Raw genomic sequence first — 24817 nt, 5'->3', positions numbered from 1 at the left:
AGCACAATACAAAAGAGAGAGCGTAGTTTATTGACGGTTCAGGACGGTTTGAAATATAATCTATACTAATATTATAAACAGGAAAACTTTGTTTGTTTGTTTGGTTGTAATGGATAACCTCAAAAACTACTGGACCGATTTTAAATATTCTTTCACCGTTAGAAAGCTATATTATCTACGAGTAACATAGGCTATATTTTATCCCGGTGCGGGCAGTAGCTCCCATGGGACGCGGGTAAAACCGCGGGAAAACGGCTAGTCACCTATAAAGTCATTAAAAACTGCACCTAGCTATTGATGTTTCGTAAAGACCTATAGCAAGTTCATATGGAATAAAAACCTTTGACTTTGAATCATTTGACTTTATCTTTTTACATGTGATTAACATAAGATCAGTTTTCTCCGGTGACAAACATGTGCACGTTGGTATCGGAGCGCATGAGGCGAGCGACGCGCTCGTGGCCCAGCAGAGCGGCGAGGCGCGGCGCGTCGAACTGGCAGTACAGCACCGACACCGTCATGTTGCACTCGCTGCCGCCGAACCTGTTCTGGTTCATCGCCTGCAACATCAACACAATATTACCAAATCTATACTATTATTATAAAGCTGCAAAGTTTGTTTTTTTTGCTTGAAAGCGCTAATCTCAGGAACTACTGGTCTGATTTGAAAAATTCTTTCAGTGTAGATAGTCCATTTATCGAGGTATGCTAGGTTTTTCTCCGGGTGCGGGTGCGGGTGAAACCGCTGGCAAAAGCTAGTTAACAATATTTCGCAAATTACAAAAAATATAATCATCATAGCATTATTATAATTCATTAGTCCATTAAAATATACATAGGTATAGAGAGAATAGAGTATGGAAGGAGAAAACATGCTGCGCCGACCCCAAATAAAATTGGGATAAGGGCAGGAGGATGATGATGATGAGTTCATTAAAATATGCAATGCGAAAGTTAGGGCAACTTTTCCTTCTTGACACTTTCACGGTATTTTAATTAATACGAAACTACAAATGGAAGCTGAGCTAACGAACAAGGAACAAAATATACATTACATACAACATATATTAGGACTTTTGTGTTACTGTCTTATTAACTTACCTGCATTAAGTTGCACATTTCTGAGAAGAAATGAGGATATGTAGGGGGCTGGTAAAATATGATGTGTCTTATGCCCTTTATTCTAAATCTTCTGAAGAAATGAACTCGCTCTGAATACAGCATAAAGTGGGCTTCTGTGTGGAAAAACATGTCCCTTGCCCGCGCGATTTTAGAATCCTGCAAATGATTAATAATTAATCGGTTAATTTACGGCTCTTACCTGAATACAAATAAATTTCTTAACAAACTAAAAATAATATACGTTTCTACCTTAGAATATTCACAAATCTGAACGAAACCAATATCTTCCTTTTTGAAGTAATTCCTTATCTGTACATAATCGAAGTAACTGGGCACATAGATGAGCGTGTGGCTCATGAGTGTGTCGCGTTGCTTTGGCAATATCTCCTTAATGAAGTACTGAAACCTCGCCTCTACAGATTCAAGTGGACTGGCTGCTGTAAACCTGAAGATAGAAAAGTGGTCATTTGAATAAGGAACATCAGAGGTATAAATGACATTATCAAAAATTATCAGGTTTCATATTGAAACTCCTTTTATGTTTGAGTAGGTAAATAATTTACCTGTGGAATACCTGCGGCACTTGCACCAATACCTGTTGTATACTGCCAATGTCGGTAGGATTTTCAACGAAAACTTTTCCTGCGTAGTTGTGGCATTTCTTGTTAATCACCGATTTTATTTCTGGCAATGCAACTGATGAGAATACAAGTGTTTGCCTGTAAAATAATTCATATGGGTAGGCTTAGGCATGTTGCAATACTATTATACTATACGAAAATCTGTCTGTTGCTTGCACTTGTGTATGTAGATAGAAAGACACTGAACAAATTTTGAAGATTAGGGTCATAAAAAAGAAGCTTCAACTAACCTGTAATACTTGGCCCATCCATTAACAGCCCAAGATCTGACTCTAGAGAAATCAGTGTTGTGTGTTTTTTTCGGCTGCAAATGGAAATGATCGAGGACATGCAGCAGATGGTCCCAGTTCTGCATCAGGAAGACGTCGGCCTGGTCCATCACAAGGATTTCTATGGAAGCCAGGAAGTCGTAGTCACGGTCTTCTTCACCTTCCGCGCCCACTATCATGCGCAGACCCAGCGGAGATGTGATTATGATGTCTGAAGAGTAGAAGTCTGTATACAGCTGAAATATAAAAAATCATAATGCAACCTAGTTTGTAAGGTAGTCATTATTTTATTTTACCCTTACTTTTTGATAATCTAAGTGTGAGCGATTTCTATGCCTCCACCTCCTCTCTCTAGCTAGCTAGATGTACCCAGAAAAAAAGTACCCCCTTTCTCTTTGGTTATCTTCTATAATATAAAAATGAATCGCAAAATGTGTTGGTAAGCGCATAACTCAACGCCTGGATCAATTTGGCTAATTCTTTTTTTGTTGTGTTTGTTATTGTCAGGAGAAGGTTCTTATGAAAAAAAAAATAGGGTAAAGTAGAGAAGTCAGTTGACGGGAGCGAAGCCGCGGGCAAGAGCTAGTTTTAATATAAAGATATAGATGTGTTTTAAAAAACAATATCAAACCTTCAGTGTTTTCTTTGTGACAGTCATTCCAAGTCTGAAAGTGTCTTCAGTATTGCCACTAAACATTAGTTCATAATCTTCAGGCTTTGGATTTTTCCGAGGCATTATTAATTCACCACCTGTAAACTCTGCTTCAAACCTACTTTTATAGACTACTTCACCAGCACCTTTAGGTACTAAAATTTCTATCAAGGTTTTAACTATTCTATATGCAGCATCTTTGAAAGGAACCATTATTAAAACCTGAAAAATAAAATACAACAATATTTTTGGTAATGTTATAACAATTATTCATTATTCTAAATCTCAGTATGTTATTTTACACTCATAGAATAACTTTAATGAATTTACATACATACCTTAGGCCTTACTAATCCTTGATCTCTGTATTCATCAGACAAGTCATTCTTCTTGGCCAGTTTAGCATTGTGGTGGAGGATCTTTGTTCTAGTTTTCAACATGTGGTTTACTATATGAAGACAGTATGCATATCGAATTTCTTCTGCATTGGTGAAAGACCTCTCTGGGTAGTAAAGATCTTGATAGTTATTAAAAATAGAGAATAGTTCCTTCTGCAGTGGTGTAAACACTTCTGTCAGCTCTAAATCCCTTCTGATTAAATTACTTTTATTAGCTGACACTATATGGCCTTGTATTTGAGATTTAATATGTAACTGCTGGAAATCTACTTTACTTGCTAGGGTTGGCACTGACCCTGTTGGAGCATATGTCTTTTCTTCTAATATAGAAACTTTTGGCTTAACCTTTTTGGATAATGTCACTACGGGCTGTGGTATATGAACAGTTAAGTTTCCTAATACTGGCCAAGTTTTGGTTGTAGTCTCTACAGAAGGTGGTTTATTATTAAGGGAAACTAGTAATTCATCTCCTAGGTCATATTGTACATGTTTGGTGAAAGGATCATCATGAACATCTTCTTCAGGTTGTTTATCGTGGTCAACCATGGGCACCTGAAAACATTATACAATGCCATTAACAGTACCAACACACCATGCTAAAAATAATTCATAATCATAAACTATAATTACCACAATGTCATCATCAGTGTCACTACCTTCCTCGTCAATGCTTCCTTGATCACCACTATCAGTTCCATCTGGTTCGCCTTCGTTAATATCCAACATTTCCTCACTACTGTTAGAACTTTCATCGTCACTTTCAACCACAGTCCTTTTATTCCTGTTACTAAAACAGGACACTAATTGATCGTAAGCGTCTTCTTCCTCTTCACTCTCAGAATACGTTTGTCTCTGCTGGAGTTTCTCCTCCATTTTCTTCTTCTTTTCCAATTCTTCGGCAATCTTTTGGGCATTCTTATATCTGTTGAAAATTGCTTTCTTGTTAACAATCTTTTCTTCTGCTGCTTTTCTTTTCTTTTTTGTGGTAGGCTTGAAGGAGTCTTTCTTTCTCCGTATGAATTTCTTGCCTTTCTTCATTTTATTCAATATTTTCGTTTCGAATTAATACTCCGTTTAGATGAATATATCACCGTAATTGATATAATTAAATAATATTAGAGAGAGAAATAAACAACTGCTGCCTGGAAAACCAATAGAAAGGTTATGTTTATAAATTATAGGCAGACAGTGTGCTCGTGTTTACATGGTTGACATTGATTGCTAGTTGACAGTTGTCATTTCTACGGAGTGAAAAGTTCTGAAAAAAAACTGAGGAAGAGGTATTATTTCAAATGATGTTCAAATGCCTACCTTTTCCCCCAAGAGTTTTTATTTACAGTCCAAAATTATCATAAATCTTATAACATTCTTCTTTCAACGATCGCGACATTGACAGATAAACAAAATAGAATAGACGACGTCACATGTTATTGTTGACATTCCGAAAAAAAGGCGGGAACCATTGAAGTGGAAAGGCGCGCTTTTTAATTTTGAAGCAAATTAAAATTAAAATATTAGGTTTTTTCGGGACTATATTTGTAAATAATAGTGTGAATACAGTGTAAATAAATAGTTGTAAATAAATAGTTGTAAATATGGGGAAGAAGAGGCGGCGGAAAGATGATCTCATAGATGTCCCTCCAGACGTGAATCGGCCTGAGTCCGTAGATTCGGACTCCGAACTTTCGGTGGTGTCGGCATGCTCCAACTCCAAAGTCGAGGAGTCTAAAGATAAATATGCCATTTACAAAGTCAAAGGCTACGCACGGAAGTATCCGGAGGACTGTAAGAAGGAGGAGTTGGTTGTCTTCCTTAACCATATTGACGAAGGCAGGACTTTTACTGACAGAGATCGTATGGCTCTATCTAAGGGCATACGGGAGCATGGTGTGTCTGGGGTGATGCACTTGCGAAGCATTAATAGATACAAGGTTGGCGTCACTTTCGACTTACCGAACAACGCAAATATGTTCCTGAAGAACAAAAAACTGCTGGAGCAATTATCGCTCAGAGCGTCTATTCCTGCTGGTGATACTGAGGTCACTGGGGTACTCACTTCAGTACCAGTTGATATGGCAAATAAAGAAATTTTTTCGTTGATAACAATATCTTCAGCTTGTCCAATTAAAAAACAGCAGGTAGAGGAAAATAAAATAAAATCTCGAAACGCCACTTATTCAGACCTTTTTAATGTGAATTCATTCCCAGCTCTAACGGCACGCAATATTGACACGCAAATAAATAATCTTATGAAATCAGACAAATTTATAAATACATTAGTGGAAACACTTACGAAAATATTAAGCAATAAACAAACACCCATTAATTCAATGTCGATTAAAGAAGCTCTCAAATCAACTTTATGTGATAAATTTTCTTCTGCCTGTTAATGGATATTTCGGAATTAAATATTGTCCAATGGAATGCACAAAGCTTAAATAGTAACAAACATATATTTATTGACTTTCTTTATAGACACAATATTCATCTGGCAATCATTAGTGAAACGTGGTTAAAACCGCAACACGATTTTAAAATTAAACATTATAATATTGAAAGAAATGATATTGGTAACAAACATAATGGTGTTGCAATAATCATTCATAAAAGTATTAATTATACTCAAATTAAAACCTTCTGTGATAACTCATTACAAAATATTTGTGTTAAAATAAAAGTAAATAACAAAGAGTTATGTATAGTCAGTCTTTATAGTCCTTTGAATTGTAATCCGCAATTCTCAAAGGAAAAATTGGATCTATTAATAAAATCTATTCCTGAACCTTTCATATTGGCTGGTGATTTTAATGCTCATCACACATCTTGGGGCTGTGGCTCGGACTCTGTGCGTGGGCGCAGTATTCTACAGGTTATTGATGATAATAATTTGGTTCTGCTCAATGATGGTCAACCAACTACTGTTGGCTCCTTGACTTGGCGTCCTAATGCGTTGGATTTGACATTAGTTTCATCATCTTTAGCGCTGAATTGTGAATGGAACGTACATGATTGTCCTCTTGGTAGCAGTTATCACATCCCTGTAATCATAAAAGCAGTGATTAGCAATAATAGTTACATTAACAACAGTCATTATTCTTCTAATGTTGAGCATTTGCCTGTTTATCCAAATTACAAATTGGTAGATTGGAAGAGATATACCAGTAGTGTTGATGAATTGCTATATGATTTTGAAATCGACAGTTTATGTATTACTGACACATATCTTAGAAATATAAAAAATATACACCAGATTTTGTCCCATCAAGTGAAAAAATTTTCACTTCTGGTTGTAATTCTAGTAATTGCTACATGCTTGATCCCTTTACATTGCAAGAGTTGATGGCGGCTATAACTTCCAGGAGAGATACCACATGTGGTCTTGACGGAATGCCGTATATACTTTTCAAAAAACTTAATATTTCAGGTTTAAAATTATTTCTACAAATTTTGAATTTGTTATGGGAAAATGATATTATACCCCATAATTGGAAGGTTGATTGCCTAGTACCCATTCTAAAACCTGATAAAACTAAAATGTGTCCTGATTCTTATCGTCCCATAGCTCTTACTTCTTGTGTTGGTAAATTGTTTGAACAACTGTTAAAACAACGCTTAGAATTTTATATAGAAAAAAATAGTATCTTACCATCAAATCAATTTGGTTTTCGTAGGAATCGTTCCGCTCGTGAAAGCATTTGTCAACTGCAGCTTGATATTTATAAATCCATAACAGCAAATGAAAATCTGGTTGGAGTGTTCTTTGATGTTGCAGGTGCATTTAATAGTGTAAATATAGATATTCTATGTGATGAGTTATCACAGATAGGGATTCAGGAAAAATCATTAATTGGCTATCAAATTTCCTTAATAATAGGGAAGTATTCGTAAAATTTAATAGGCACCTTTATGGTCCTAGACTATCGGCTAAGGGAGTTTGTCAAGGTGGAATATTGTCACCTTTAATATTTATATTGTATATACATAGATTAAATTTAATTTTAGGGGCTCAAGTTAAAATCTACAGTTTGCAGATGATCTTGTGGTTTATTCATCTGGGAAGAACATTTCGCAAGTAGTTGAGACAGTCAATGTTGCATTAACACATTTGCACAATTACTTCTCTTACCTTGATCTCACTATCAATCCATTAAAGTCCAAAGTAGTCGTTTTCGGTAAGCGGAATCATAATTTACCCGCTGTGTTGTATCATAATTGTGCATTACCCAGCTCTCTTGAAGTTAGATTTTGGGAGTTATATTTACACACAATTTGTCCTGGAGTAATTACATTAGGAATATTGTTGCCAAAGCAAATAGAGGTTTTAATGTTTTAAAATCCTTGAGTGGAACTTACTGGGGAGCAGACCCAAAAATATTATTATTGTTATATAAATCTTTAGTACGTAGTCACTTTGAATATGGTTTTTATTGCTTTGCTGCAGATTCAAAACATGTAAATAGTTTAAATATTTTGCAAAACAAATGTTTGCGGGTTATTACTGGGGCATTCAGAAGTACTCCTGTGAACGCTTTGCAGATTGAATGTAATGTTGCACCTCTAGCTATTCGTTTTGATTTCTTATTGGAAAGATTCTTTCTGAAGCTTTATAGTGTTTCTGGTAATAGTCTTTTAAACAATCTTGTACATTTAGCTACACATACTACTTTAAAACCTTTTTATATATTACAAAGTCTTAAAAAATTTAAAGCTTTTATTGAAAATATTAACATTCATCAATCAAAACATATCCTGCCTTGTTATGAAGGTTCATTTAGTAGTAAATTTCCAGCTATAACTGTCATTATAAAGAAGAGAAAAGAATTGTCTTCTAAAGAGGATGTGTATAATATGTTGTCAGAGTGGTCAGATCACAAATTTGTATATACTGATGGTTCCAAGAATGATAGAGCGGCTTCTTTTGCTATTTATGAGCCTACTTCAAATATCGGTATAGGCATGAAAATTGACAAAAATGACAGTATTTTTACAGCTGAAGCTGTTGCAATCTTGAGTGCACTGAAACATATAAAAAAATCCAATTTAGAGTCTAGTAAATGGGTCATAATAAGTGATAGCATGAGTGTCCTACAAAATATAGCAAATAATAAATTCCATGCTAACACTAACTACATTATTCATCTGATTAAGGAAATGTGGGTACAATTGACTGAGTCAAATATTGAAGTTCAATTTGTATGGGTACCATCTCATATTGGCGTTAAAGGAAATGAAAAAGCAGACTATCTTGCCAAAAAAAATGTCGAACTAGAGGATTCAATTCCCAGCAGCGATAAAAGTGTTTCCATACCTTACACGGATGTAGTTAGTCTCTTAAGGCAACGCATGTGTGAAGCGTGGGGGAGACATTCATATAATTGTGTGCACAATGAAAATGTGGGTTCATGGTTTAATACTCTCGATGTCCAAGTTAATACTGTACCTTGGTTCTGTAAAAATAACATTTTTTTAAATAGGAAATTTTATTCAATTATTTGTCGTATGCGTTTTGGTCATTGCAGATTAAATTATCACCTTCATCGTCTCAAAATGGTCAGCTCAGCATATTGTGATTATTGTCAATTGCAAAAGGTTCAAACACTACATCACATCTTTTTTGAGTGTTCGTCTTTCAACATTCAGCGCCTTGTGTTGTCGGATGAGCTTCTAAAAATTTACAAAAATCCTGAAATGGTCCCGCTTAGCTTACAGGAGTTGCTTATGAATGCTTCAACTTATATATATTTGTACAGATTCATATTGGAAACAGTTAATGACATTTAAATGTTCATAAAAGTTAGCATTACCTTTGTATATATAATTTATATATAGTTTTTTAAAATATTCTATTATATTTGTCTAATTTATGGTGTATATAAATAAATAATAGCATATGAATAGGGGAAAAAGGTGAAACCTTTAAATAACATCAACTTGACGTAAAAAATACGTTGACACTGTCTTTAAAAAAAAAAAAAAAATTGATATGACTTGACATGAAATTATGCCTTTAACGGCTGGATTAGGAAAAAAAACCTGGATAATAAAAGAAGACAATGACTTGACAAAAAATTATTGATTTGACATGAATTAAACACGTATGACAAAATTTTTAAAAAATATTACGAAAGAAATAAATACCTACGAAAGACTAGGCAGTATGGTCGAAAGACTTTAGCCTGCCCTATGGGCAAAAAAAAAAAAAATTGTTGACATTCCACATAACCTAAAATGTCTGTAAGAAATAAGAAATAATTGGTGCTTTTTCCATGTATTTTTATTCTAACAGTTATGGTCAAGATTCGGTAGGATATTCATTAATTATTATAATTAGTTCAATAGTTTCCTCTTTTAAAATAAGTATAAAAATAAATAAGTAAATAAATAAGATGAGACTTTATTAAGGATCTGTTTAACTATTTATCATTGCCCATCTATACCATCCGTATTAGCCCATAGTCTGATCAATTCTGATTGAAAATTAAAGCAGAAAGAAACACAACAAGACAACAGCATTCTAAAATAATAACCATCAAAACTGTTTTAGGTGAGAACACAGTGTAATCATTGACGCGCCTTATTCAGTGCAGATAAATCTCTGAAATACGAGAACCTACTCCAGATATTCAAATGTCGGAATATAATGATAATTTATCAAGGAACACTAGGCTCCGTACTTTAGAGTCTGTGACAAAGGTATGAAGACTCATATTTTCAATTAATACCTATTTATTATTTGTATGGTTTTTTGAATTCTGTGTAAATTTCTAGAATGGTTATGCAGATGGTGTGTCAGATGGTCAAACTGCCCAGTTCCAAGACAGTTTCAATATTGGATACAAACAAGGGTTCACTTTTGGATTTGAATTAGGTTTCCAAGAAGCTATCCCAAGGTAACAAAGGTTTACATTTCATTAATGACAAATTATACTAATATTCATCCTCCAAGCCTTTTTCCCAAACTACGTTGGGGTCAGCTTCCAGTCTAACCGGATGTAGCTGAGTACCAGTGCATTACAAGGAGCGACTGCCCTATCTGACCCCCTCAACCCAGTTACCCGGGCAACCCAATAATGCAGATGCGTAATTTGTGGAATAAAAATCCTCCGACGTCAAATGGATACTAAAAGTCTTAAAGTCTTCAAGAGAGTCCAATTATATATTTAATTTTATAAAATTCACACATAACAAGCTTTTTACAACAACAACTGACATTACATTTTTTTTTTTACACACTTCTATCAATTTTTCGGCTATGTACATACCTAATCAAAGAGGTTGTACATACAATAATACTTTCCCTAATTGATGAGAAGTATTCCGTTTCCTAATGCATCCCAACCCTATGTCGTAAATCCACTAGCCGAGGTCTGGGAACTGCCTTAGTAAAGACATCAGCCAGCTGATCTGTTGACGCAGTCTTCACAACCGTCAGGGTACTTTCTTGCACCATTTCCCTAACAAAGAAATGTCTAATACGGATGTGCTTTGTCCTCTTATGGAATTCTGGGTTGTGAGCTAGTCTTATAGCGGCCTCATTATCCACTTTAAGGACAGGTATCTCTTCTAGATCTGTCATTTCTGCAAAAATTCTTTGCAGCCATACTAGTTCTCTAGCAGCTTCACTAGCAGCCACTATCTCCGCTTCTGTTGTGGATATAGCAACTGTGGCTTGCCGTTGACTAAGCCAAGACACAGCAGCACCAGCGTACAAACATACTACGCCAGTAGTTGACCTTCCAGTTGTAGAGTCTCCTCCGTGATCAGCATCACTGTAGCCTATTAGCTGTTTAGGCTCACTTCCATATGTCAATCCGAGAGAGATTGTCCCCTTCAGGTACCGGAATATTCTTTTAATTGTGTTCCAGTCTTCCTTTGTAGGATTCTCTAGCTTACGAGAGGCCACCGCATAAGCGATATCGGGACGAGTGCCTACCATCAAATAAGCGAGGGCGCCGACTGCTTCTCTATAGGGAAACTTCTTTTGTTCTTCTGCAGGGACCACTTTCCCTGACTGAATACCTTCTTTCTCTATAGGAGTAGAGACTGGATTGCAGTCAACCACCCCAAAACGCTCTAATATCTTCTTTAAATAGGCTTCTTGATTGATGGTTATAGAACCGTCACTTGCGGTCTTAATTTGAAGGCCTAAATAATATGAAGCTGGTTTGACTGTGATCTTTAATTTCCTTTTCAGATCTTCTAGAAAGCCATTCGCCAACTCTGCGTCTGTAGCAGCGACTAAACCGTCATCAACATACAGAGTGATCAGAATTTTCTTCTGTCCAATTTTCTTAGTGAAGAGACTACAATCACCATCACTCTGTTTGAAGCCCATCTCTAGTACTATGTCCTCAAAACAGCTGTTCCAGCACCTTGGTGCTTGTTTTAAGCCATACAGACTGCGATTTAGACGACACACTTTCTTGGAACCATCACCATAACCATCTGGTTGCTTCATAAAAATGTCCTCCGTCAATTGTCCATTTAGGAATGCAGTGGCTACATCAAACTGAACAATATGTAGTTTTTCTTGAGCACTAACACTTAAAAGTGCTCGAATTGTAGCATGTCTAGCAACGGGGCTAAAAGTTTGGTCATAGTCCAAACCTTTCTTCTGTTTAAAGCCTTTTACAACTAACCGCGCCTTATATTTTTCAATAGAACCATCTGGATTTCTTTTTATTCTAAATATCCACTTACATGGTAGTGCCTTTCTGTTGGGCGGTAGTTCACATAGACTCCATACATTGTTTTCCAATAGCGATTTCATTTCTGCGTTTAGTGCCTTCAGCCACTCATCTCTGTCTTCTCTTCCGAAGGCTTCTTCGTAAGACTCAGGAAAATGATCAGAGTCAATGAGGCAGATATAATCCTTCATCCGCTGTGGAGGTCTAAGGGTTGACCTGTCTCTCAAATTATACCTGTGAACTTCAGGTTCCCTTATCTCCTCTTGAGCATCAATGAACTCTTCTGCTTGATCTGCTTCTGAAGCATCATGAACGTGATCTCCTGATACAGCCTCGTCATTGGTAGCTGTATCATACTTTCCCTCTAGAGCACGTTCATTAGTCTCATTATCACGAGTTTCTGGCTCTCTTATTGGTGAACTTATCTGCATTGGAACATCTTCCGATAAGATCACTCCCTCTGTGTCTATCAGATCGAAATCTCCCTCTGTCTCACTGCTACTTGGTTCATTAATTTGTGGTAAATTTATTTCTTCTTGAAGACTTGGCAATGCAGTTGGGATTCTCAATTCGATACTTGGACTAAATATGACATCTCTAGATCTTTCGGTCTTTTTTCCATTCCAGATGCGATACCCATCGTCGTTATCGTATCCAATAAGTCTGCCCTTAATAGCTTTCTTCTGTAGCTTCTTCCTTTTCTGCTTAGGAATGTGGAAGTAACATTCACTACCAATTACACGCAAGTGAGAGATCTTAGGCTTCTTGTTATGCCAAAGCTCATACGGTACTTTCCCTGCTTCCCTAGTGGGTCCAGTACGATTGAGAACGTAAGCAGCTGTATTAATAAGCTCTGCCCACAAGGCTTGTGGAAACTCCTGTCCCGAGTGCATGTATGATCGAGCGGTTTCTACTAAAGTCCTGTTTTCTCGTTCTGCGCACCCATTTTGCTCAGGGGTGTATGGCATCGTGAGTCGCTGGATTATTCCCTGCTTGTGAAGAATATCTCGAACAGCTTTATTGTCGAACTCTCCACCATTATCGCTCAATAATGTTCTAACTGTATGTCCAGCGTTTTTAGCTTCTTTTAAGAATTGACTAAGCTTGTCCTTTACTTCACTTTTGTTGCGAATGAAGAAAACGTGACGAAACGCGGAGTAATCATCCTTAAAAAGAACAAAATAGAGATGTTTGCCATAGCTTTCCGGGAATGGTCCGCATACATCAGCGTGTACCAGCTCTCCAGGCATATTAGCTCTTTCTCTCTTGCCAAACTTTAGTCGCTGTGCTTTACCATAGATGCATCCTTCGCACTGTATATCACTCTCTAAATCTAGAGAGTGATATACTCTCATTAATTAATCCCCAGTTCCCTCTTAACAAGATCTTTAATGTACTTCTTGTTCTGGTGACCAAACCTCTCATGATATAGCTGGAGTAAGCATGATGGATCAACAGCATTAATTTGTACAGGTTTACTCGGTAGAACTGTCTTCATCTGTAACTTATACAGTCCACCATTATGTTCCCTGTTACCTACTGCAATAACCTGACCATTTAGTTCCAATCTGCACTCTTTAGTTGTGGAAATAAATGTAGTGTTTCGCAGCTTGTCCTGTGCAGCTAGCATAGATAGCAGATTTTTCGTTAGTTTTGGCACGTACCAGACATCACTTAGGGTAAGCTTCATAATTTTGCCGTTAACATTTGTTTCAACCACCACAGACCCTTTCCCTTTTGCAGGAACTACGGTGCCGTCTGCCGTCGTTACGGTGTGGTTCGACCCAAAGTCCTCATAATTTATGAATATATCTTCCCTATTGGTTACGTGAGTTGTGGCACCATTGTCCACATACCAATGTTCTGCATCTTTATCCTCTGAGCAAGTATATATCATTAGCGTAATATTCTGCACTTGCTGCTTCGTCAACGTAGACTGTGAAGGTGGTTTCTTCGGTCTGCCATCCTGGATCCACTGCTTGCAGTTCTTTATGCGGTGTCCCTTTTGTGAGCAGTACCTACACCTCAAGTTCTCGTCTCTGGATTTTACTTTTAGCTGCGGCTTAGAGGTAGAGGCGAGCACTTCTTCAGTCTTTTCATTATGATTATTACCAAGTGCCCTCTCGTACCCACAGAGTTGTACTGTTAGTGTTTCGATGGTCCTCTCCTGTTTGTTCAACAGCATCCAGCTGGATTTGAAGTTGAAAAATTTTTCATCGAGGGAATCCAAAATTTTACAAATCAAAAACATATCTGGTAACTTCATATTAGGATCAGTCTTCAAAATTTCGGCATTCAAATTGTTCCAGATGTTCTTCAGTTTTGACATCATTGTCGACACATCCCCCGAACTATTTTTATAGCTGAAAAACTGCATGCATAACGTGTATGCGCGATCTTCGGACTGTCCATCAAATAATCTATGAAGTTCCTCCCAGACTTCATGTGCTGTCCTGTCTCGAACCTCATGACTTTCATCAGCGTCTCTTCGGTCATGTTACTCGTCAGTATGAGCAGGGCGTTGCTGTCTGCCTTCCTATACTTCAATAACTCTGAGTTATAGGCCATCACTGCACCATCGCCTGTTCCTAAAATCGGCTTCCGAAGCTTTCCTTCTGCTGCCTCCATGGCGCCTTCTGTGCCACGCAACATGACGGAAACTTTATACTTCCATGTAGCCCAATTTTCACTGCCTTTGAGCTGACCAATTTGAATTTTAGTAGTAAAATTTTCCATATTGGCGGGAAAGATTTTCCGCTGGCCCGTAACCTAATGCAGATGCGTAATTTGTGGAATAAAAATCCTCCGACGTCAAATGGATACTAAAAGTCTTAAAGTCTTCAAGAGAGTCCAATTTATATTTAATTTTATAAAATTCACACATAACAAGCTTTTTACAACAACAACTGACATTACATTTTTTTTTTTTACACTCTTCTATCAATTTTTCGGCTATGTACATACCTAATCAAAGAGGTTGTACATACAATAATACCCAATACCCCTTGGTTAGACTGGTGTCAGACTTACTGGCTTCTGACTACCCGTAACGACTGCCAAGGATGTTCAATGACAGCCGGGACCTACAGTTTAACGTGCCATCTGAAACACAGTCATTTGCGTTTAAGATATACTTAGAAAGTACATACAAACTTAGAAAAGTTGCATTGGTACTTGCCTGACCTGGAATTGAACCCGCGCCCTCATATTCGAGAGGTTGGTTCTTTGCCCACTAGGCCACCACGACTTATACTAATACAAATTATACTAATATTATGTTATTCTTATTTAAAATGTACTTGATTTCAGTATGCAACAGACAAAACCAGATTTGCATGATCAGCGAAAAATTAACTGTCAGATTTGTATTAACATGGTAAAGGCTGAAGAAAATATTGGGAATTTGTTCAATATCCAACAGGAGAAGAATAATCAATATTTGGGCATAAAAGACACCACAGACACATAAAACATGTTACTTAAACTATAATAAAATAGTTTATATTGCGAGTTGGGCATAAGTTATTTTGATAATGGTAGAGCCAACATTAACTAAGTAATGCAAAAAATTGCAGAACATACTCAATATTGAGATGATAATTTTATTTAAACATAACAGAGATGAGGATCAATTTTTCGATGCCCTTTATGAGTTTTATCTTTTTTTTGTAAATATAGATTTCGTTTATTTTAAAATATAATGTACGTACAGATATTGAGGTGAATAAATCTTTTAGACTTAATAAAGTTTTGCTGTATTTTCACATTTTAAATCTTTTCTTTGTTCTACCCCAAAGCCTCTTCTATCTCTTCAAAATATGTTTATAAATTTCAAGTGCATGAAATAAAGTAACAAGGTGAAGATCTGAATAGAATAGGTTCTATTTTGAAACTAAAATACCTCTTAAAATATTAAGAAATCATTTTACTCATTGGACTGGATAGGCTGATGATGATGATGATGATGATTTTACTCATTACAACTTAAATAATAATTGTCTAAAATTGTAATTCATATTCTAGGCTTTTTTTCTGGAGGTGGCTTCATATTTTCTTGTTTAATTTCAGTTTTGATCTCAGTATGTCCTTGTAAACCTCCATTTATCATGTCTGAGCTGCTTGGATCTGCAGGTTCTTGTTTGATTGTTATGTTATTTACATTGCCATCTGTGGCTTTATCACCATTTTTGTCAATAGAATTTTCTGTCTTTACTGTTACACCATTTGCCTGGAAAAAATAAAATAAATATTGGTTAAAGCATTAATTATATCAGCATCACTGCATTACCACCATTTCTTTAACTAGACTCCTTGAGTAGCATAACACTGTAATATAAGTACTCTACACTTATTAGTACTCTTTTAAAACAAACAACTCACTTGGCTGGGTGCCTGGGTGACAGGCAGAGGGAACTGGCGGACTAGCTCAGCGAGCAACATATCCACCCTCTGGCGCTGGAACAAAGTGGATGGTTCCTCCTTTGGTGTACTGCTCACATCTTTTGATGAGGACTGACCACTGTTGTATGGACTTAGACCTTGAATCATAGTAAAGCAACTTGATAGGTATTTTTATTTAATTGTTTAGATACTTGATAGAATCTCTTAATATTTTTTATGACTAAAAAAAATAAATCGTACCTGGTTTAGTGGCTTTGAAATCCCACCAGTAACCTTTACTAGGGTGATATTTTGAGTATGACATTGTTTCTTCAAAGGAACACTGCAGGTGGTGGACAGCAGACAGCTGTAACATGAAGGAATGTCAATATGGAAGATATTTGCTAAAACTGATCTGTCTGTCACTGTCCATGAAGCAGACACAATAGTTAAACAATTGGTGTGTACGAGATCAGGGAAGTTTAAGATGAACATAGCTTACCAGCCTAGAATTGAGAACACTAGCGAGGTCAGGTGCCTGGTAGACAATGCCAGCAATAATGTAATAATCAGCCAGAGGTATTGCTTGTGTTGGACTATGTCTATGTTGCTTGCGGATAACATACAGGATTGGATCTTGCACATGCAACAATATGTATTCCAGTCCTGTCATATTTCTGTAACAGACGACTCAAAATTAATGTTTTGTTCAACAAATGTCTCAAAAAATCTAAGATGTAGGTTAATTAATCTACAAATGCAGATGTATGCTGTTCTGCATCATCATCATCATCATCATCATCAGCCTATCGCAGTCCACTGCTGGACATAGCTGTTCTCTATGCTACATTATTTTATAATCATCAACATACTAACTTTTTAGCAGTTCTACATTTGAGTGAATAAGGTAAGTTATACCAGTTACATTGCATTGGACATCACACGGCAGTGCTGTCATTACATTTTATTGAAACAAACTAAAATGAATAACTTTAACCAAGGCAAGATACATACTGGAGTTGATCCATGCTGAGACGCTGCATCTTTACAATTTCATTATTGCAAGTACGATCAAAAAATGGATTTGATCTTTCTGAAAAATAGTCCATAATATTAGATGGACTAAGCAAAGGTATCCATGCAGAGTCGTGCCATGAAAGACCCAAAGGGTTTTCGTTAGCTATTGGTAGATTGCCAATCCTGCCAGGCATCATTTTGATATACAGTTGTGATGCTGCTTGGCTGTGCTGCACTATTATCTGTTTATAATTAATTTTCAATTGTTTCGAAATGTTCTGTTGCGTTTTATGTGGGTTATAAATGGTAGGTATCACTAAATTATAAACAATCCGCTACTACTTTATCCTTCTCGCAAGATATTCAATATTTATTTGCCCAACATCTCATTCACAAGCGACCACAGCAGATCGGGAACGTCAATTTGAAGTTGTCATTCAACCTCAGCAATAAAAATAAAGTTAAACTATTTTTTGCACTTCTTGCTCTTGTACAAACTTTTTTTTATGTCTATGCCTAATATAAGACTCTCCCTAGACGATCGATTAAATTGCGCAATATTACACTTCAACTGGTATCTATTTCTTTTAAGATGATTTATTTCATATATAACCGTTTGCAATCAAATCTTTTTAGTTAATTCGGAGTTTATTCGATCCAAACAAATAAACTATAAAATATTTCATCTTTACACATTAGTATAGAAGTTTAATATAGATTGTGCAATGATTTTGTAGGTCTAGAGGTCACTTTACAGAAGCCGATGTATATGAAGCCTTTCCACTTTAAAATCCACGTACTCTCCCACATACTCCTATAATATTCTTGATATTATCGACTCATTCTTAAGCTCAGAATTTAGTGCTAATTTGTCAAGAAAGTCATACCAACAAGATTTTGGCTGAAACGTATAGTCAAAATTCCAGTTCAATCGATTACACCAAAGAGTAAAGTAATATATAGGGAAAAGAGAGCCCTCTTGCGTGATAATCATGCAAACCTATTTGTCAATGCGCCATCTCTCTCTAAATTGGCCCCGAACTACCTACATAGCTATAGCTATAAAAATATATATGCATAATATTCATAACATTTTCTATTAGGGTAAATAGCACCATGTAACTATAACATTGGTTATCGTTATAGTTACATTATGCTACTTACCCTAATAGAAAATGTCATCGTTAATATAGTAAAAGGTCGAAGGAAAACAAATAATTATTATGTATTATTACTTTTTATACGCGTGTACGCAGAATGCAAAAACCGCCATATTGATATATTGTTATGATCGATGATCGGTTTTGTTAAGTTACTTGGAATACTGACACCAGGTCTTTTTAGATTAAAATTGATATTTGTGCTTTTTCAAACCGTATTTAATTTATTCGCCTATTTTATCTTTTTTTTAAGTGTCTAATATTTTCCTCATACTTTTCTCTAATTAATATTGCATAAATAATTTTATATTGACAAACAAAAACGATTATAGTGTAGTGCCATCTGTTGGTAATTTAAAGTATCTTTTAGATAGTAAATAGTTTCCGGGCCAAATAAAAGGTGGCGACTCTTCATTCACTTAGCTGTCATAATGTACGGAGTGTCTCCCCCCTGGATTACACTCTGTTGCCCTGCCCTCCGCCTGATTGTCTGTGGTTACAAGGTTTGGGAACATTTGAGAATGATCGCACGGTGTGACTTTGTTGATTAAAAACCGATTCCTCATTGGAATTTATTTATCAAATTCTAACTGTATCAAGCTGCGATATGTGATTCTTGCGATAACACATCGGAACAGTTAATTACAACAATCGTGTATCTATAGATAACTCAAATAAATAATGGCAGTCGTTTTTGGCACACATTGTTGATATTGTTTCTCAAGTATATCTTTAATTAAACACAGGTGATAAGCTATTTCATTCGCAAGGTAGAGCTCAGGACAAAATTAGCTCTCTGTTTACGACGTGAGTTATTAAAATAATCATCACAGCCCTAAAAATGGAGAACCGGATTCGATGTTTTGAAGAAATTGCTACAGAGATTTTTGATGCTGAGAATCTTGTAACTGATTCGTCTTCCGACCAGGTGAGCATTCACGAATGCTTGTTTTATTCAAATAATTATAAACTCACACATTTAAATTTATTGTTAACAGTAGTGGCACCCCAAAATTTTCCTACTGACCAATTTTATATAATTTAACTGTTTTGTGTAGGTTGATGTCGAAACTATGATATTAAAAATCTACAAACAATTTGAGAAAAATGCTGAAATAGAACCAGAAATCCCTATAGTCAGGAAAAGAGTCCACAGCCAACTTTTGAAAGATTGCTTAGGATCTCTACCACAAAGGTATGAATGCTTGGATGCAAGCAGAACGTGGATTGTCTACTGGGTTCTGCACTCACTGTGGCTCCTTAATGATATGCCAGATGATGAAACATTGTCTGATGTAGTGAAGTTTCTAACATTATGCCAGCATGAAGAAGGTGGTTATGGTGGAGGCCCAGGACAATATCCACACCTTGGAACTACATATGCTGCTGTTAATGCCCTCAGCATAATAGGTACAGAAGAAGCCTATAATTCTTTAGACAGAAGCAGTTTACAAAAGTTTTTATGGACAGTAAAAGATGTAGATGGATCATTTGCACTTCACAAAGGTGGAGAGCAAGATATACGAGGAGCCTACTGTGCTGTTAGTATAGCTAAAATAACAAATACATACACTGAGGCCTTATTTGACAAAACAGCTGAATGGATAGTCAGCTGTCAGACCTATGAAGGTGGATTTGCTGGATGCCCTGGCATGGAAGCCCATGGAGGATATGCATTCTGTGGAATTGCATCTCTAGCATTATTGAATAAGACACATTTATGTGACATTGATGCACTATTACGGTGGTGTGTAAATCGCCAGATGCGTCTCGAAGGTGGTTTTCAAGGGAGGACAAATAAATTAGTTGATGGGTGTTATTCATTTTGGCAAGGTGCTGCATTTCCAATAATCAGTGCCATACTATCACAAGGTAAAGTTCTGGTGAATTTAGAAAATGTATATCTAATAATTAGACATACATTTTCTAAATTAGACTCTAATTAGTTAGTTTGAAATAAACATTCTTGTAGAAAACTCTACATATTTTTTCAGAAAATAAAGAATTGATAGAAACAGTACTTTTTAACCAAGGTGCACTGCAAGAATACATTACCATATGTTGTCAAGCTCTACCTAATGGAGGCTTTATAGACAAACCTGGCAAGTGAGTAAACATTCATATTATTCATAAGTTGTAACTGTTAAATTTCAATAATGATTATTTGTCAATTTTTATTTTAAGTTGTTTACACTGAGTTAAATATATCTCTATGTCAAGGAGCCATTTTCACCCTGACCAGTGGGAACTACTGCCCATACAAAATATAGCCTAAGTTACAAGGGCTCTAACTTCCAAACAGTGAATTACTTTTTCTAATTGGTCCAGAAGTTTCGGAGTCTTTAAGGTTCCGAAAATACTAGACCAACAGAATAATTTAACTGAAGATCGATAAAATTTATTATTTTAATTAAAATTGAATAATAGAAGGTAACCCAATCAGGAAAACACCTCATATTTCTTTATAGCCTTCAGTTATCAGACACAAATATATATTAATTATTCTTCTATTTTTTTATTTTCTTTTAGATATTTAATTTTTGGAACTAATTAAACATAACTTTATAACTTTTTGTTTCAGACATGTGGATATTTACCACACTTGTTATGCACTGAGTGGGCTGTCAGTTGCGCAACATGGCACTGGGGCTGGAGACCCGTATGTAGTTGGCCGGCCCAGCAATGAACTAAACAGAATACATCCCCTGTACAATGTTGCTCCACATCTAGCCTACAATGCTGTTCATTACTTCATCAGACATCCCCCACCAGTTAAAGATAAAAATTAAACCTAAAAATGGAAGACATTCCATAATATGCACAGCATGACCAAGCTATATACAGGTTTTTTGTCATCAGAACAAATGAAAAGTCAAATAGTAGAACAGGTTTTAATTTTCTGTCTTACAAATTTCTAACAAGTCATATGATGGCTAAAATACTTCATTTCATTAAAAAACTGCTTCCTGCTAAATGTAAAGAATGATTGCATGGTCAAAATGTGTATGGATATGGGATAATATAATCATTGCACACGTATTTCACTTTTATTAACAGTAAACTAAACCAATGTTGATGGAAGTTTTGCTATAGACTGACTTTTTATTGAAATGGAGAGTATTAGATACCTATAATTGGTTGTGCTGTGCATACTTTGCCTGTCAAAATTAAATCATTGCTATATCTTTCTGTGTGTTGATATAGAAATAGTTATGTATTATGATGAAACCCATTTTTGTGTGCTCTCATGTGGTTACTATCATGGATTCAAAGTTATCACTTTCCAAGCAAAATTTTATTATGTAAATATAAATAAGCCACCCACCCATTTCTTTATGCAAATATTTTCTATCGGCGCTTGCTTAAATTGATGTACCTACTACAAAAAGAAATTCCAAAACATAGAATGTCTCTGAAAAAAGAAATGGAGATTGGAAATATTATAAAAACTGTATTTTATTATGCTAATAATTTATTTTGTCGGCTTCTTTATAATAAAAATGTAACTGTTACAGGATATTTCTCTTTAACCTTAATCATATCAGACACCTATAGATATTTTTCTAACAAATATGCAACATTAACAATTTGTGTAATGAAGATAAGAACTTTAAGAGCTACATTATATATATATATTTGGTAATAGTTGAAGTACTGTTGTTTCAATTCACACCAAAACAAATTCCTCAGATTCAATGTCTGTATCACTGTCTTGGATGTTTGGAGTCACCCAGTTTTGCTCTGTTTCATAAATAGAGTATCTTATATTCGGATAGTTCATTACATTACTACAAGACCCACTATTTAGAGTGAATATAGGATACTCAAAATTTGCGGAAACTCCTTGGGGTACAAGGAATGATTGAATAATATTAATGTATGTTTCCAAATCATGTTGTGTTCCTAGGTAAAAGCCTATGCAGCATGATGGATCCATTTTACTAAGAGGCATCTTTCTTGGAGATCGACAATGAAATGACTGTAATGAAAAGTTGGGTTGCCAGACATCAACCATTTCCTGGCAATAATGAGGATCCAGATGGATAAGTCTATCATCTTGGTACCCAACAAAGTATAGTGAGTGTTTGGGCCGGCCGCCTATAATGCCTATGCAGAAATCTAATGTAAGTAGTGATGTTAAGCAAGGGCCATATATAGGGTTAAATTTATCAGAACCCAATTTTACTGGTACTAGAAGAATAAGAGATTTCCATGATCCATTTGGTAAGCGACATAGTGAATATACATCTTGAATGTATATTGTTGAATCTTGAGCAACATAAACTTCCAAATTATCAAACTCATAATTTTCCTTTGAAGCTGCAGCCATAACTGCTTTCAAGCAGTGTGCAACAGACGCAGGGCCATACCAGTCTCCTGGCTTCTTGCCTAATGCCTCACCCAGGTTCACCATCTGGTGTATGGACAGAGGACTGTTTACTGATGATTTATCTCCAAACCATTTGATTATCATACGGTGTAGACAATCTTCTTGGAATTCCCTAGCATTCTGAATAGATTTATCAGGAGACCATCTCCAAGATCTTCCAAGAAAATGAGTAACTAAAGCTTGAGCTAATAACATTTGTCCACTCCTAAGCATGCAACCCCAGCCACAATCTGTGGTGAATGATGAACCAGCCATGGTAGGGAATTCTCGTCTGTAGGTCATCCAAATTTTACTGATAAAGTCAGATTTAAAACCTTCAATGCCTTCTCCATATATCTGTTCCATTGGCTGGTGTGCAGTAGCTTCTGTACCAATTTCTGTAGATGATTCTAATGATCCAGTAGGACTTAGTTTGCGATGATAACAACGTCCCAAAAGCCATACTGGTGACTCCTTAGAAAAACTTGTTTTCAGTTTTACTGTCCAACCAAACTTCACGTTATTCCACATGGATAAGAGGCGGGATTCAACTTTACCTTTAAGGTCAAGTATTTCCTCCTGGCCATCGCGAGCATTAGAAGCTGTAGCTTTGTTTCTATCAATGTTTAACGCCGATGCATTTTGCGTGATACCGTTTTCTGATGGTTTCAGTTCAGAGTTTCGTGTAACGATGCTGCTAGAGCCGTTCATTATATTACAATTGCTTCATACCTACGGTTACTGTAGGAGTTACAATCCAATATGTACAATATAGTCAGCAGTACGATTTATCTATCATATCTGAGAATATGATACAGTTCCCATATTCAATTAATTAAAGCAGTCTTATCAAACCAATAGTTGCACTGAATTATTTAAGATCAGTCTAAACAAACGATTTGTTTATTTAATCTTTAGTAATTTCCTTTATTACTATTAAATATTAAAATCAAATCGGGGAATGAAAAACACACAACACAATGACAAAATTGACAACTCAAAACACAATTCCAAAAATGTCAAGAATGTCAGTGACAAACTCACATGATGTAGAGAGACATCAAAGACAACATAATAAAGAAGTTATACACGGATTGGGGTCTGGGTGTCCTCCCCTTTACCATTTTCCAACCACGCTTTTTTTATTTGGGATATCTTTTTTACCCACGACGCCGGAATGGAGCAGGTATAGTTACCGGCACGGATATTGGACTCTCGGCGGAAGAGTGGGGATCGCTTTGCGCATTGTACACATAAGGCAATAAACCAATAAATCGCTTCTGCGCAGGTGAAGGTCAGGGCTCAATATTCGTGCCGATAACTATATATGCGTTTAGGGTGAGAGATGTGCGTTTGTGTGTTTGTGAGTTTGTGTGTGCGTTTGTGCAAAAGTAATTTTCCCATCTATCTTCTAAACTAATGATCTGATTTTGATGCAGTTTTCAATAACGGATATAAGTTCGATGAGATCATGTTCTTAGATAGGTGTCATGGCTGTAACTCGCTAGAGGGCGCCACGATATCACGGCAAAACAGCAAAATAATGTTCCCACCTACCTTCTAAAGTAATGATCTGATTTTGATGCAGTTTTCAATAACGGATTTGTGTTCGATGAATTCATGTTCTTAGACAGGTGTCATGGCTGTAGCTCACTAGGGGGTGCCACAATTTTAGTGCAAAACAGTAAAGTCATGTTCCCACCTACCTTCTAACTAAACTAATGATGCGATTTTGATGCGGTTTTCAATAACGGTTTTGTGTTCGATGAGTTCATGTTTTTAGATAGGTGTCATGGCTATAACTCACTAGGGGGCGCCACAATATTAGTGCCAAACAATGTTGCAATATAATCAAAACGTCCGATTACAATGAGGGTTTTTGAAATTTTTTCTGCCACCGGGTGGCGCCACGTATGCGTCTGGTCCAAACAGCTGTCAAATAGTATGGAATTGTAGGTGCCAAACTTATTGTTTATTGAAATTCTGTTATATTGGAAGTGTTATTGATTTTATTATGGACTACGGTCAGAATAAGGTTTCCGAACTAAAAATTGAGCTAAGAGAGAGGGTGCAAAAGTCACTGGTACTAAGGAAAAGCTTGTTGAAAAAGTTAACACAATAT

At 36.1% G+C, this 24817-nt stretch overlaps 5 protein-coding genes across 5 annotated transcripts; 2 read left to right on the top strand and 3 right to left on the bottom strand.

Annotated features, from left to right (window-relative positions):
* Positions 1 to 354: 354 nt before the first annotated feature.
* On the bottom strand, positions 355 to 4278 carry LOC110373420 (U3 small nucleolar RNA-associated protein 25 homolog). The gene is made up of 8 exons (XM_021330690.3): positions 3713 to 4278; positions 3023 to 3634; positions 2664 to 2906; positions 1994 to 2268; positions 1686 to 1841; positions 1372 to 1567; positions 1102 to 1278; positions 355 to 560 (listed from the first exon to the last, which is right to left on the bottom strand). The coding sequence occupies exons 1-8, from the start codon at positions 4118 to 4120 to the stop codon at positions 393 to 395; spliced, it is 2235 nt and encodes a 744-aa protein (XP_021186365.3). The 5' UTR covers positions 4121 to 4278; the 3' UTR covers positions 355 to 392.
* Positions 4279 to 9279: 5001 nt separating this feature from the next.
* Positions 9280 to 15535, top strand: LOC110373423 (uncharacterized). Its single transcript, XM_049848653.2, has 4 exons — positions 9280 to 9384; positions 9627 to 9775; positions 9851 to 9972; positions 15079 to 15535. The coding sequence occupies exons 2-4, from the start codon at positions 9710 to 9712 to the stop codon at positions 15236 to 15238; spliced, it is 348 nt and encodes a 115-aa protein (XP_049704610.2). The 5' UTR covers positions 9280 to 9384; positions 9627 to 9709; the 3' UTR covers positions 15239 to 15535.
* An 81-nt stretch (positions 15536 to 15616) lies between these two features.
* On the bottom strand, positions 15617 to 17615 carry LOC110373421 (mediator of RNA polymerase II transcription subunit 6). The gene is made up of 5 exons (XM_021330691.3): positions 17164 to 17615; positions 16652 to 16826; positions 16411 to 16516; positions 16150 to 16307; positions 15617 to 15997 (listed from the first exon to the last, which is right to left on the bottom strand). Exons 1-5 carry the CDS (start codon positions 17361 to 17363, stop codon positions 15782 to 15784), a joined length of 855 nt encoding a protein of 284 aa, XP_021186366.2. The 5' UTR covers positions 17364 to 17615; the 3' UTR covers positions 15617 to 15781.
* A 1210-nt stretch (positions 17616 to 18825) lies between these two features.
* On the top strand, positions 18826 to 21838 carry LOC110373406 (protein farnesyltransferase subunit beta). The gene is made up of 4 exons (XM_021330671.3): positions 18826 to 19254; positions 19385 to 20198; positions 20321 to 20432; positions 20908 to 21838. The coding sequence occupies exons 1-4, from the start codon at positions 19168 to 19170 to the stop codon at positions 21113 to 21115; spliced, it is 1221 nt and encodes a 406-aa protein (XP_021186346.2). The 5' UTR covers positions 18826 to 19167; the 3' UTR covers positions 21116 to 21838.
* LOC110373405 (cysteine protease ATG4D) lies at positions 21781 to 23712 on the bottom strand. The gene has a single exon (XM_021330670.3). It carries the CDS (start codon positions 23404 to 23406, stop codon positions 21994 to 21996), a length of 1413 nt encoding a protein of 470 aa, XP_021186345.1. The 5' UTR covers positions 23407 to 23712; the 3' UTR covers positions 21781 to 21993.
* Positions 23713 to 24817: the final 1105 nt, after the last annotated feature.

This window comes from Helicoverpa armigera, chromosome 20 (assembly GCF_030705265.1).
Source record: "Helicoverpa armigera isolate CAAS_96S chromosome 20, ASM3070526v1, whole genome shotgun sequence".
Lineage (NCBI taxonomy): Eukaryota > Metazoa > Arthropoda > Insecta > Lepidoptera > Noctuidae > Helicoverpa > Helicoverpa armigera.
Note: the sequence above shows the minus strand (reverse complement) of the source record. Positions and strands in the feature narration are given on the sequence as shown.